This window comes from Pempheris klunzingeri, chromosome 10 (genome assembly GCF_042242105.1).
Source record: "Pempheris klunzingeri isolate RE-2024b chromosome 10, fPemKlu1.hap1, whole genome shotgun sequence".
NCBI lineage: Eukaryota > Metazoa > Chordata > Actinopteri > Acropomatiformes > Pempheridae > Pempheris > Pempheris klunzingeri.
This window is the reverse complement of record NC_092021.1, coordinates 813,608-825,652: the sequence shown is the minus strand read 5'-3', so window position 1 is coordinate 825,652 and position 12,045 is coordinate 813,608. Positions and strand designations below refer to the sequence as shown.

Sequence of the window (12,045 nt, the reverse complement as noted above, 5' to 3'; positions counted from 1 at the left end):
CACCTCCAAAGCTCTTAATGTTCAGGCTCCATCATATCTTAAAGAGCTCATAGTACCGTACTACCCCACTAGAGCACTGTGCTCCCAGACTGCAGGTCTACTGGTGGTTCCTAAAGTCCTCTAAAGTAGTGATGGAGCCAGAGCTTTCAGCTATCAGGCTCCTCTCCTCCTTCCTCAGTGATGAAGCCTATAGTTCAGGACTGGATCAGGCCTTGGACCAGCCCCTAGTTATGCTGCTATAGACTCAGACAGCTGGGGGACTCCCATGATGCACTGGGCTCCTCTCTCCTCCTCTTCCTCTCCATCCTTATGCTTCATGTCTCTTTAATGTCTGTTACTAACTTGGTATCTTCCCCGAAGCCTTTCTGTGCTTTTCTCATCTCTCTGGTTCCTGTGGATCCTGGTCCTGGTCCTCCTGCTGTGGTTCTCTGGTTCCTGTGGATCCTGGTCCTGGTTCTCCTGCTGTGGTTCTCTGGTTCCTGTGGATCCTGGTCCTGGTTCTCCTGCTGTGGTTCTCAGGTTCCTGTGAATCCTGGTCCTGGCTCTCCTGCTGTGGTTCTCTGGTTCCTGTGGATCCTGGTCCTGGCTCTCCTGCTGTGGTTCTGTGGTTCCTGTGAATCCTGGTCCTGGTTCTCCTGCTGTGGTTCTCTGGTTCCTGTGGATCCTGGTCCTGGTTCTCCTGATGTGGTTCTCTGGTTCCTGTGGATCCTGGTCCTGGTTCTCCTGCTGTGGTTCTCTGGTTCCTGTGGATCCTGGTCCTGGTTCTCCTGATGTGGTTCTCTGGTTCCTGTGGATCCTGGTCCTGGTTCTCCTGCTGTGGTTCTCTGGTTCCTGAGGATCCTGGTCCTGGTTCTCCTGCTGTGGTTCTCTGGTTCCTGTAGATCCTGGTCCTGGTTCTCCTGCTGTGGTTCCTGAGGATCCTGGTCCTGGTTCTCCTGCTGTGGTTCCTGAGGATCCTGGTCCTGGTTCTCCTGCTGTGGTTCTCTGGTTCCTGTAGATCCTGGTCCTGGTTCTCCTGCTGTGGTTCCTGAGGATCCTGGTCCTGGTTCTCCTGCTGTGGTTCCTGAGGATCCTGGTCCTGGTTCTCCTGCTGTGGTCCTCTGGTTCCTGTGGAAAGCTTTATTAAAACCCTTTATGGAAAGCGTCATGAGATAACACTGTCATGAATTAGCGCTATATAAAGAAAGATTGATTTATTGATTGACTGATTGATTGAATTAAAACTGTAAAAAAGATTGTTTGTGAGGCAGAAGAAGTCTCACTCAGTAACAGTGCTGTAAAAAAAAACCCTCCTCTGTGGAGAAAAGATCTTCATCATTTTGGCAGACACTTGTCAAAGCAGGAAAAGTACCCAGTAAATTCTAACAACTGCTCCGTTCCTTCCTGACAAGGTGTCGGTACCACACGTGCTCGGCCCGCAGGTACACCGGACCGTACACATTATGACTGGCTGTATGTCAGAAAGAGTGTGGAGGCTGATCTGTTCTGGATCCGAGGAACGAACAGTCAAGCCGATGCTGAAGAGCCTTAAACCTGCTTTCTCACTAGTGTCCAGCAGGGGGCGACTCCACTGGCTCCAAACAGAAGTCTGATTGGATGGAAGTCAATGAGGAAATGAGCCTAAATAAAGTAAAGGCAAAGAGAGGATTTGGTCAGGAAAGGATAACTTTATTTAGTCCAGGATACATACTGTAGTTATATTTGATTACTTGTAAGATAGAAAACACAGTAGCTTTTCAAAATAAAAGCAAGGTCCATTTAATAATAATAATTATATTTATTTATGTTTTTTAAAACACACTTCAATAAATAATTTTTTACTTTTTTCTCCATTTTACAAAAACGTACACTGACTGTAGGAACAGCTGAAGGAACAACACTGGATTAAAGGTTAGTCCAATAGGCCAATACAGACACTGCAGATGCCACGGGAGATATAGAACCTAAAATACCTTTACACATTTCCAAGTGTTTACACTACTTTGTCTCACACCACTATGACAGTTATTAACCACTCTCTGATTATTCAAACGAATGTTAAGCGCTATTTGACCACTGGTCTGCAAAGATAGGTAGCACCACACACTGAAGGGCACGAAGAGAGCTAGCTCTAGGTTAAGACACATGGGTACAGAGATACAACGCAGCCCAATGCAACACCCTGCCCTGTAGCATGGATCTGTCTACCACTCCCATCCTTCAGGATGCCTGCATGGCAGTGAGAGACAGAGATCTGCAGAGATCTGTTCCACTTTTAAGGGTATAAAGGGGAGTGGACAAGTCCACACGTCACTGATCGGGGTGCAGCATTGGGTTACCAATGAGATATGACTTACTGAACATCACAGTACAGCGCTGCAGGGAGTGGCTGACCACAGCGCCTTTGCAGAGGTAAACATCATCAGGTAAAGTGTCTTGAAAAAGCAAAGAGCAGTGACAGGCATGGAGAGAGTAAGAAAATACTTTGTACCTAAAACTCTAGTCTTTGTTGTTTAAATGATCATTCTGGTGCTTCTGGCCTCACGGCAAACTGTTTTTCCAAACTTTTGCAACCTGTGGGGTCTTGAAGTTCTCTGTGGACAAGGCCATCTGTCGCAGTGAACATGATGCTCAGGTTTACGCTTTATGAAGGTTATGGAAAGCATTTGGAAAAATCTGCTGCTGTGGAGAAATAAACAGAGGTGATGGGATTTTGGATCTGACATTATGTTGGGTGTGCTTGATACTTTGAAGTAGGGCTTTTTGTCATCCTGATTTCCTCTATGTTTTTATGTACTTTATTGAATCGTAATTGTTTTGGGAGTTTCATCACCCTGCCATCATCAGCCTGTTGGCGTGCACGATGTATCAATACGGGTGTGGTTTCCATTTTTCACAAATGTTGACCAGACAAAGATCCAGCAGGATCGAAACGTCATTTAACTCCTACCCCCTCTTCCAAGAGAAACAGATGATGCTTTTGAAACTGTAAGAAATAAATCTGGGCAAGATGTTCACTGAAATGGATTTACTTTAAGCAAGTCTTAAACTTTGCTGACATGAACTGAAACCAATAGCTGCCTGGAAGGTATAAAAGCACATTCAGTCTTTACATTTCAAATACAAATGATGATGATGATGATGATGATGATGATGATGATGATGATGATGATGATGATGTGAAGGATGTCGGTTAAATCGTGCAAAGCAAAGGTATGGTCCTTTTGGATCACTCCGCTACAAATCAGCGGCTCAGGCATTGTATCTTCCTGACACACTGCAAACGTCGGCCTCCACAGAGATAACAAGCTGCCATTTTTCTCATTGCGTGTTGCTTTCCTTCTGTACCGTCTACCATGGACCTCTGTAAATACAGTGTGTGCCCAATGAATTATTCTGAGCGTGAGCTTTCAAAATGATCAAATGACTGAAACTTGACCCCTTCGGTTCGGTTCGGTTACGTTCGGTTACAAAATATAAACCCTGTGACCTCCATTGCTGCTGTCGCTCCTCAGTTGTAATAAGTCCCATTGCCTGCTCGCTCTTTGACCCAGTTGTGTTCCCCGTGTCAGCACGCATGTAAACCGGAACACAGAAAGCTAATACTGTGGTTTGTTTTACTGGAGCTAATGCATCATTAACGCAGAGAGATCCTCTCTGCAGGTAAACAGATCTGTGAGAGAGGACTCCTCTTATGTTCCTATGGAAACTGTAATTGTCATATAGTTCGGCATGCCTCTCGGGGGCAGTGGAAGTCCTCCAAAGAGCTCCGGAAGCTGCTGTCTGCTTTGCTGCATCTAAGAGAAAATATGGCAAATAGTTTGGCAGTGACTGTGTATGTAGGAGAACCAGTTTACATCATCAGGCCGGGAACGAGGGCACCATGGTATCATGACAGACAGAAGCACACCAGCATATACACACATCCCAAGGCTTCCGGTGAGTTAGAGTGTTATTAATAGACCAAAACAGCAGGTGCTGTCACTCTGCCTATTGCTCACAGCCAATTATGAGGCTCTGCAGGTGTGCCCAGCCAACCACACACGCAGCCCAGAGTTAATCTCAGTCCCTTCGTCTTCTTTACTTCAACCTTTGCTCCCTCTTCATTATATGTCTTGTACTTTTAGAAGCATATGCCTCCTCTCAGACACACACACATACGCTAAAACACTCACATGGAAATGTTAGTAGGTCACCCCCCTCCTGTGGCTATGACTCAGTACATCAGCTCTCTTACTCCCCACCCGGAGCCTCCGGAAAGAGCAGCAGGAACAACAGGGTGGAGAAAGGTGGAGGTGTGAAAGAGGTTAATAGTATTAAAAAGGAATGTGAAGTTAAATGACCGTGTCTAAACATATGGGATGTCATTGTGAACATACAGTAGTCCAGCACATGGACTTCAGAGGGGCTGAGCAGGCTCGTGAAGCTCAGCGTCACCCCCGGGTCTCAGGGGTTCTCATTCGATCCCAGCTGCTGAGCTGTTGCAGTGTTCAGCTGTGATCTTCGTCTCTCTCCTCTCTCCTCGCTCCTCCTTCCTGCCTCCCTCAAAGGGCGCCATAAACATTCAACATGTCTTGAAAAGCTTCAAAAGCTCCCTAAACTTGCCTGTTAGCCTTATTCCACCTTTGTTCAAACAGCTCCAGCTGCTGCAGATTTTTGGAGGCTCAACTCCACTGTCTAAAAGCCCCTGTGGAAAACGGTGGATCCACCTGAACTCTTTCCCACACACCTGCTTTACATGGTCTTTAACAACAGACGAATACCTGTTATCTCCAAAATGTTAACGTCTTGGGGACTAAGAGAACAGCCTCGTTTAAGCTGGATGACTATTTGGTCTCTTGAGAGACGTGATCCACCAACATGGGACATTCGACTGTGTTGACCAGAGAATAAGCGACATGTGACATCAGTCAAAGAGGTCAATCTAATCTGGTTAGCTTACTTTTGTGTGTTGCTTAGCATCACTTTTGTCAAGTTTGTTTCAAACGCAGCATTACAAGATACAAGAGTATGAGTACAAAAGCTGAGTTAAATATCAGGTGTTTTCCTGCGTTAAGAAATAACACACAGCTACACTCAGAGGCCAAGAGGAAGGCCATCACTCACAGATAACACCAGCAGGAGCCACCATCAGTAGCACCTGCTGTCGTAGTTGTTTCCACACACACTTATATGCGTCACTGAGCTATAAAATGAGTTATATTGTTTTCAATCCTTCAGTCAGTACACACTATTATAGCTGCACAGCCTCACTGACGTTATTGGAACTTACTACTATTATTATTGCTACATCAATACATTGTTGGTCATTGATGCTGTAGGAATCTGTTCTTCCTACACACAAACACACACACATGCACAGACTCTGAGTGCCCGTTGCCCCGCACGTCGACATAGTGAGGAGGTTATATGATCCACACATGTAGTACCACAGTATCAACACACATCCACGACTTCTCCAATTACCGCGTCTCTTCTCCACTACACCTCAGTCCTCGTGTTTCAGCTGTCCCCTCTTCCAAGTGAACATGACAGGCTCAGAGGCCATCAGCTGGAGATAACAAGCCCCCATGTGTTCCTGCTTCTGCTGCCGATCTCACACAATGCATGAACAGCAGGAAACGTGTGTGTGTCACAACTGCACGGCGATCACAAGGAACTGCAAGTCCTCAAAACAAATCCACCTCTGGTGGACCCCCGGGCTGGTCTGCATGTATCAACTAATCTGTGGACTTATTTTCTTTAAACAGACCAGACAAGAGCTCCAGAGCTCATCCTCTGCTGAGAGATTAAAATGTGGAAAGAACTGGAGCAGTCAATTAGATTCATTTAGCAAACATTTAGACAAATGACTTTCCACCTCTCCAAACTCCCAAAGCTCACTATTAACTGGAGATACTTTAGATAAGGTCTGTTTCTTCATCTGATATTCACTGAGAATCTAATTTTGGATTAAAACAAAGCCAGCCCAGTAAGGGGTGGGTTCAGCCGACCAGGAGAAGGTTTCCTGTTGATATCTAGTCATTTACTGTGCAGCCTTTTGTATGTGACACCTTTCTTTTTGTTACCTTATTTTCATGTTGACAGACTTCATTTGCTGTGACTGCAGTCACATTGAGCACAAAAGTCAGTGTACCATAAAACTTCAGTGACTTTTAAAAACACTGTATTACACTAAAACAGACTAGGCTTCTTAAATGGGTTACTTTCCACCTGTGTATCTGTTATGGATCACATCCTGTCAGTCAATCACTTGTACCTTTTTTTCTGTTCCACCATTTGCAGCACCCTACACACACACACACACACACACACGTCATCTTGTTGCCTTCCCGAGGAACAAGCTCCAACGAGGCAGTGAATAACTTGCCCCATCAGCTCTCCATCCTGCATTCTACCTCTGTAATGAAACACCAACAGCCGTAAACGCTGTCACAAATTCTCAAGACGTCTACCACTTGCTCTCTAATGAGGGGAAACCTGCAGAGTCACATTTCACACATTTACTCTCAAAAAACATAACCAGGAGTTGTTGTCAAAAGTTCAAGGACCTGTGCGGAGTGTCTTTCTTTGTGTTCCAACATTCATGAGAAGCCCCTCTTCCCCCCAAGGCTCACACAGACACACGGCCGGTCTAGGCTAGTCAACACACTCACTGCACTGGATAAAGGGACACACACTCATTTGTCCTCATGTCTGCTCTCCTCTGTAATCTATCTGTCCGCTCCCCGTTCATCTTTGGGAGCATGCTGGGGGGTCGTCAGATGCGTCCGTTGCCGTGTGTGCTGCTTCGACGGCCAGAGAGGGGGTGGGAGGAGTAGTGCAGCTCTACTGTGGAGAAGGCAGAGGACGTCGAGTTGGAGGAAGAGGAGGAGGAGGTGAGACCACAGGCCTCACAGGCCAGAGCTAGTTGCCTCAGAGCATCCAGGGAATCCGTCTTAGCCCCCCGTAACAGATCACACTGACCCTGGACACACAGAGACACATGAGGTTCACTCAAAACGTGTATTTTACAGGCTACTGTTGCCTGGATTGTTTCCTGTGATGTGTGTGGCAGGGGGCTAATCTTTGTCAACCAATTTAAAGGTGCATTCACTCGCCACATCTTTGTTGGTAGCAGAAAAGGCTGAAGAGCTCAGAGAGCTGAGAGCCATGTTTAAAAATGAATTTGAATTTTTCTTTAGTTTAGAGTGGAACCCCACTGCTCCCCTACCAGCATCGATAGGCTAAGGCTAATAAAAGTGAGGAAAGATGGAAGGCTTTGCTGAACCTATGAGTTACATGAAGAGCAGGTAGCACATAGGGATTGTCTGCAAAGGTTGGAACCTTCGTTTAAAATGAAACACAGAACAAAATATCTTTCAGAATAAATGTACTGCCTGATTTAGGATTAAAACTTTTGCTTTCTGAGTGAATCATGAAACAGAAGGAAAACATTAAAGAGGAGTTTTGACATCATCGTGTTTTGTTGCCCTGTACCTTGAGCACAGTGATGCTCCAGGTGAAACTCTCCACAGCTTTGCTTAGCTTGCGTCCCTTCAGTCCCTCCTTCTCGCCAAGCCGAGAAAGATCCTCATGGAAGTCCATGCCTGCAGAAGACGAGTGGAGCTTTGAATCAGTTTCGAGGAGGGCAGCTGAGCATCGACAATTCAAAATCAGCTGAAAGAGCTGTCAACGTGTGTCGGAGCACAGGTCTTGAAGGGTTTGAAGGGTTGGCCATCCCTCGTGACATTTACATGTGCAGTGAAAAAGCCAGGAGTGAAAAGCAGCAGGGGGGTCTGCTGTGTGGATGCTTACACGCTAAATACTGTCATACTGTCTGGTGCCTTTCACCACAAAGTGCTCCGAAAATCCTAAATCTTAATGCAAGACAGGACTGTGGTGTGTTACGAGTGTAGACGGACTTGCTAGAGGTGTGCGTCTTGATAGATCCTAAAGTGGGAGCCCCTTTGTGTTTTTGCTGTTAAAGTTGGGCTGTTTGATGCTGAAGTGAGACTGTTTAAGTATTTGGGCCTGTCCATGAGCACTGATCCAAACCACCTTCACTCAGGTCACTGACACCTCCCACATTCATCCATCTCTCTGGCCTGTGCTCTGTACCTTCTTTCTGCACCTGGGCGATCCTCTCCTGGACAGCATCTGCATTCTCAATCAGCTGTTTCTGGGCGGCAATCATCTGCACAGACAAGGAGAAAGTTTGGGTTTGATTTATCCAGTGGAGCCAAGCAGGACTTTATTTCAAATGGTTCCAATAATGTTTCCAAAAAATAGCAAACTGAAAAAGAGGGAAATGTGCATATAATATATATCAATCAATTCAAACAGATTGACAGGACACTTATCAGCAGCTATTGTGATAACTGATTTATCTCTGAAGTAACTTTTCAAGCTGGTTCCAGTTTCCCAAATGTAAAGATTCACTGTTTTTACACAACAGTGTTAACTGGATATTTTGAGTTATTTTTGAGCAAGTGGATTAAAGAAGATGTCAACACGACGTCAAGAAGACGTAGCAGCCCTACATGAGACTAACATCATCTTTGTGAGACTAACATCATCTTTGTGAGACTAACATCGTCTCTGTGAGACTAACATCATCTTTGTGAGACTAACATCGTCTCTGTGAGACTAACATCATCTTTGTGAGACTAACATCATCTCTGTGAGACTAACATCATCTTTGTGAGACTAACATCATCTCTGTGAGACTAACATCATCTTTGTGAGACTAACATCATCTCTGTGAGACTAACATCATCTTTGTGAGACTAACCTTGTCTCTGTGAGACTACCATCGTCTCTGTGAGACTGACATCGTCTCTGTGAGAGTAACATCGTCCTCATGAACACAAAGAGATGCTGAAAAACAAAGAGGAGCTCTCTGTGTGACTCTATTGAGGTGTGTGTGGGTGTAATCACTGAGCGCTGAAACAGGTGGAAGAGATTGGTCCTGATCTGATGCAAGAGGAGATGGAGTAGGAGGAGACGCAGCTGGCAGTCAGAGTGTGTGTGTGTGTGTGTGTGTGTGTGTGGGTGACTGTTTCATGCATGTCACCTCATAGTCTCTTTCTGCATATTTTATTGCCGTAGGACAAAGAGTGCATCTGCATGTGCGCATGTGTGTACACACTCAGTGTCGAGTCAGACATCTGACGGAATTGAGCAAAGTTGAGAAACAAAGTTAGCAAAATCAGCCAACTTGTGAGTAAACTGAGCCAATGAATCAGCATGTTGTGTGAGTTTCAGTCGTGCAAAATGATAAGGCTGCATCAAGCTAGATGTTTAGCCTTGCGACATGCCGCTGTAACACTCAGGACAGCCTCACACAGACACTAGCACAGTCGTGTTTGTTCTCAAAGATCAACACAAAGCACAAAGAGCTGCCACTACAAGCCCTTTTAAAGCCTTCCAATTTAATCGAGGAATAATTAAGCACTATTTTATATTATTGAGGCTATAAAAATGGTCCAGACTCAATAGCGATATGGACACAGTGTTTTATGTTGTTATGTTTATTACTATCATGTTATGTATGGACATCATTCTAACACTGAACATCACAAAGACAAAGGAAATCATTTTCAGCTCTCACAAGAACAAGGAGGCCCTGTCTCCACCAGCTATCAAAGGAGAGGAGGTGGAGAGGGCCTCCTCCTTTACGTTCTTGGGGACCCACATGGACTGTCAACACCACGGCACTGGTAAAAAGGCTCAACGGCGGCTCTACTTCTTGAGGACACTCAAGAAGACAAACCTGTCTGCAGAGCTGCTTCGAGCCTTTTACTTTACTCACATACAGCATCACAGCACGGTGATCTCCAGAGAGTAATCAGGACATGCCAAAAAAGCCTTGCACTCCCACTAACCACACTGGATAACATCTTCATAACACGCTGCCTCCGCAGAGCCAGCGACATCACAAAGGAGAGAACTCACCCATCTCACCACCTCTTCGCTCTGCTACCGTCTGGCAGGAGCTACAGACTCATCAGAGCCTGAACCTCCAGACTAAAGGACAGCTTCTTTCAAAAAGCCATCACAGTGCTGAGCTCGAACCCTACTCACTGTGGTCACTATGTGCAATAAATGTGAACACTGCAATGTTTGCACTGCTGCTGTTCTTTTATTGTTATCTTTATGTGTGTGTGTGTCACATAGTGTATTTTTTAGCACAGCAAATTTCGTTGCACTACTTGGTGCAATGACAATAAAACTTTCTGATTCTGATGTATTAATAGCTAGTGTTAGCATTTTAACTTGCTAAATAAGATGGTGAACATGGTAGACATCATACCTGCTAAACACCAGCATGTTCACGTTGTTGCTGTGGGCACATTAGTCACCATTAGCATCCAAGAACCAACGAGTACGGCTGTTAGTAGCCTTCTTACTGTCTGTTAGCTAAAAAGATCAGGTCACAAATACACAGTTTTATCTTTTACAAGGTTCACCAGCTCTAAAACAGCTGGCCACTGTTACAGCTCCTGTGTTCATTGTAATGAAGGAGAATGTCACTCAGGTTTTGGCACTGTATGGCACTATCGGGCTTTTAGACTAAAATATATACATTTAGACTAACACAGACTTAAATTGGTTGACAATAAGAAAAACAGAGAACACTGCCAGGCTTCACGTGGCTTTCAAAGGTTTCTCAGACCATGTGTCACACTAGAGCAGAACGAATGCATCTGCAGAAGGCCAGACTGCATTCAGTCGGTGCCTGTGCCTGCAGAAGAATATCAAATATGTACAAATGACGTGAAAACAGCGGTTACCCCCTTCAATGAATGGATTAATTAAAGTGTGTGTGTAAAGTGGACAATGCAAACAAAAGGTTTACCCTCCACCACATTCGTCCCTCTCACCGTGTCGTAGGCAGAGAGCAGTTTCCGTGTCGGCTCTGAGAGGTTGACAAGTGGCTCCAGACACGGGTAGCCCTCCTTCAGCACCATGGTGGCCCCCATAGTGCCCTCGGGGCTCTGCAGCCTGGTGGCCAGGCTCTGGATGCACTGCTTGAGTTTGGCCACCGTGGGGAGCCCACACTGCTCTTTAAAACTGGCCGTGGTGCTCTGGAGAGGGTGTGATGGCAAAGAGGGAGAGAGGGTGGGAGATGAGGAGGAAGAGGAGCAGAGAGAAAATAGTATTAGATCAGATGTACAGTTCCGGCTGTAAAACTAAGCTGGGAAAGGTCAGGAAGGGTGGCACACCCCGCACACACACACACACACACTCCCCGTCCTTTCCCCTGTCATCTGCTGTCTCTCTTGTGAATTAAATCAATATGGCAGTCATTGCCGCTCTTAATCTAGTGAAATCAGCCTGAGCTTAAGCGCATTTGGCAAAAGAGAAAACAATATGGCGTAAATGTGGAGCAGAAATATCAGAACATTTAGTAGAGTGGTTTTAAACTACTGCAGGTGTTTCAGGATGCAAAACTGGGTTGATTAGCAGGTCTGACCGGGACAAAACAACATTTGAGTCAGGAGCTTACTTGCTGAAATGCTGTTTTGGGTCACTTCACAATGACGGGGAAAGAAGCACTGTTGCACACACAAGCACTGAGTGGTGAAGCTCTGCTGTCTAACTGAACACAGCTTCCAGCCTGGCAGATCCCCAACTGGACGAGTGACTGTCAAGCCCCACCTGTACGGAAGTGTGTGTGTGTGTGTGTGTGTGTGTGTGTGTGTGTGTGTGTGTGTGTGTGACAGACATACAGCCACACAGGCATGACGAATAATAACTGACTGTGGCAGATGAGGCCACAGCTGGACTGGTGGTTCAAGTCGGAGGGAAAGGACAGTGAGATTGAAGCAGGCGGATTAAAAGCCATTTGTGAAACACTGACTGTTCCGTTTCTGTGAAGGACTCTGTGTGTGTGCACGCATGGGCTTGTGTGGGAGTGGGTCTAACGTAGTGATGGGGAGGGATTGTTTCAGGGCTGGGTGGCACATGATGACCATTTGTCTCCTGAAAGAGACACTTACCACAGAGGAGGCTATTCAAACACTGTGGGAGATGCTGCTAATGACACGGTGACATCAGAGATACAGGCTTTTTGTATCAGTG

At 45.7% G+C, this 12,045-nt stretch overlaps 1 protein-coding gene across 1 annotated transcript in view; it reads right to left on the bottom strand.

Annotated features, from left to right (window-relative positions):
* Positions 1 to 6,563: 6,563 nt before the first annotated feature.
* The window catches only part of plcl1 (phospholipase C like 1), a 62,114-nt gene continuing 56,632 nt past the window's right edge, over positions 6,564 to 12,045 (bottom strand). The window contains exons 9-12 of the mRNA XM_070838682.1: positions 10,845 to 11,048; positions 8,080 to 8,155; positions 7,459 to 7,568; positions 6,564 to 6,946 (exon numbers count right to left, since the gene is read on the bottom strand). Of these exons, the coding sequence (XP_070694783.1) occupies positions 6,740 to 6,946; positions 7,459 to 7,568; positions 8,080 to 8,155; positions 10,845 to 11,048 (597 nt within the window). The 3' untranslated portion in view covers positions 6,564 to 6,739. The remainder of the gene's footprint in view (positions 6,947 to 7,458; positions 7,569 to 8,079; positions 8,156 to 10,844; positions 11,049 to 12,045) is intronic.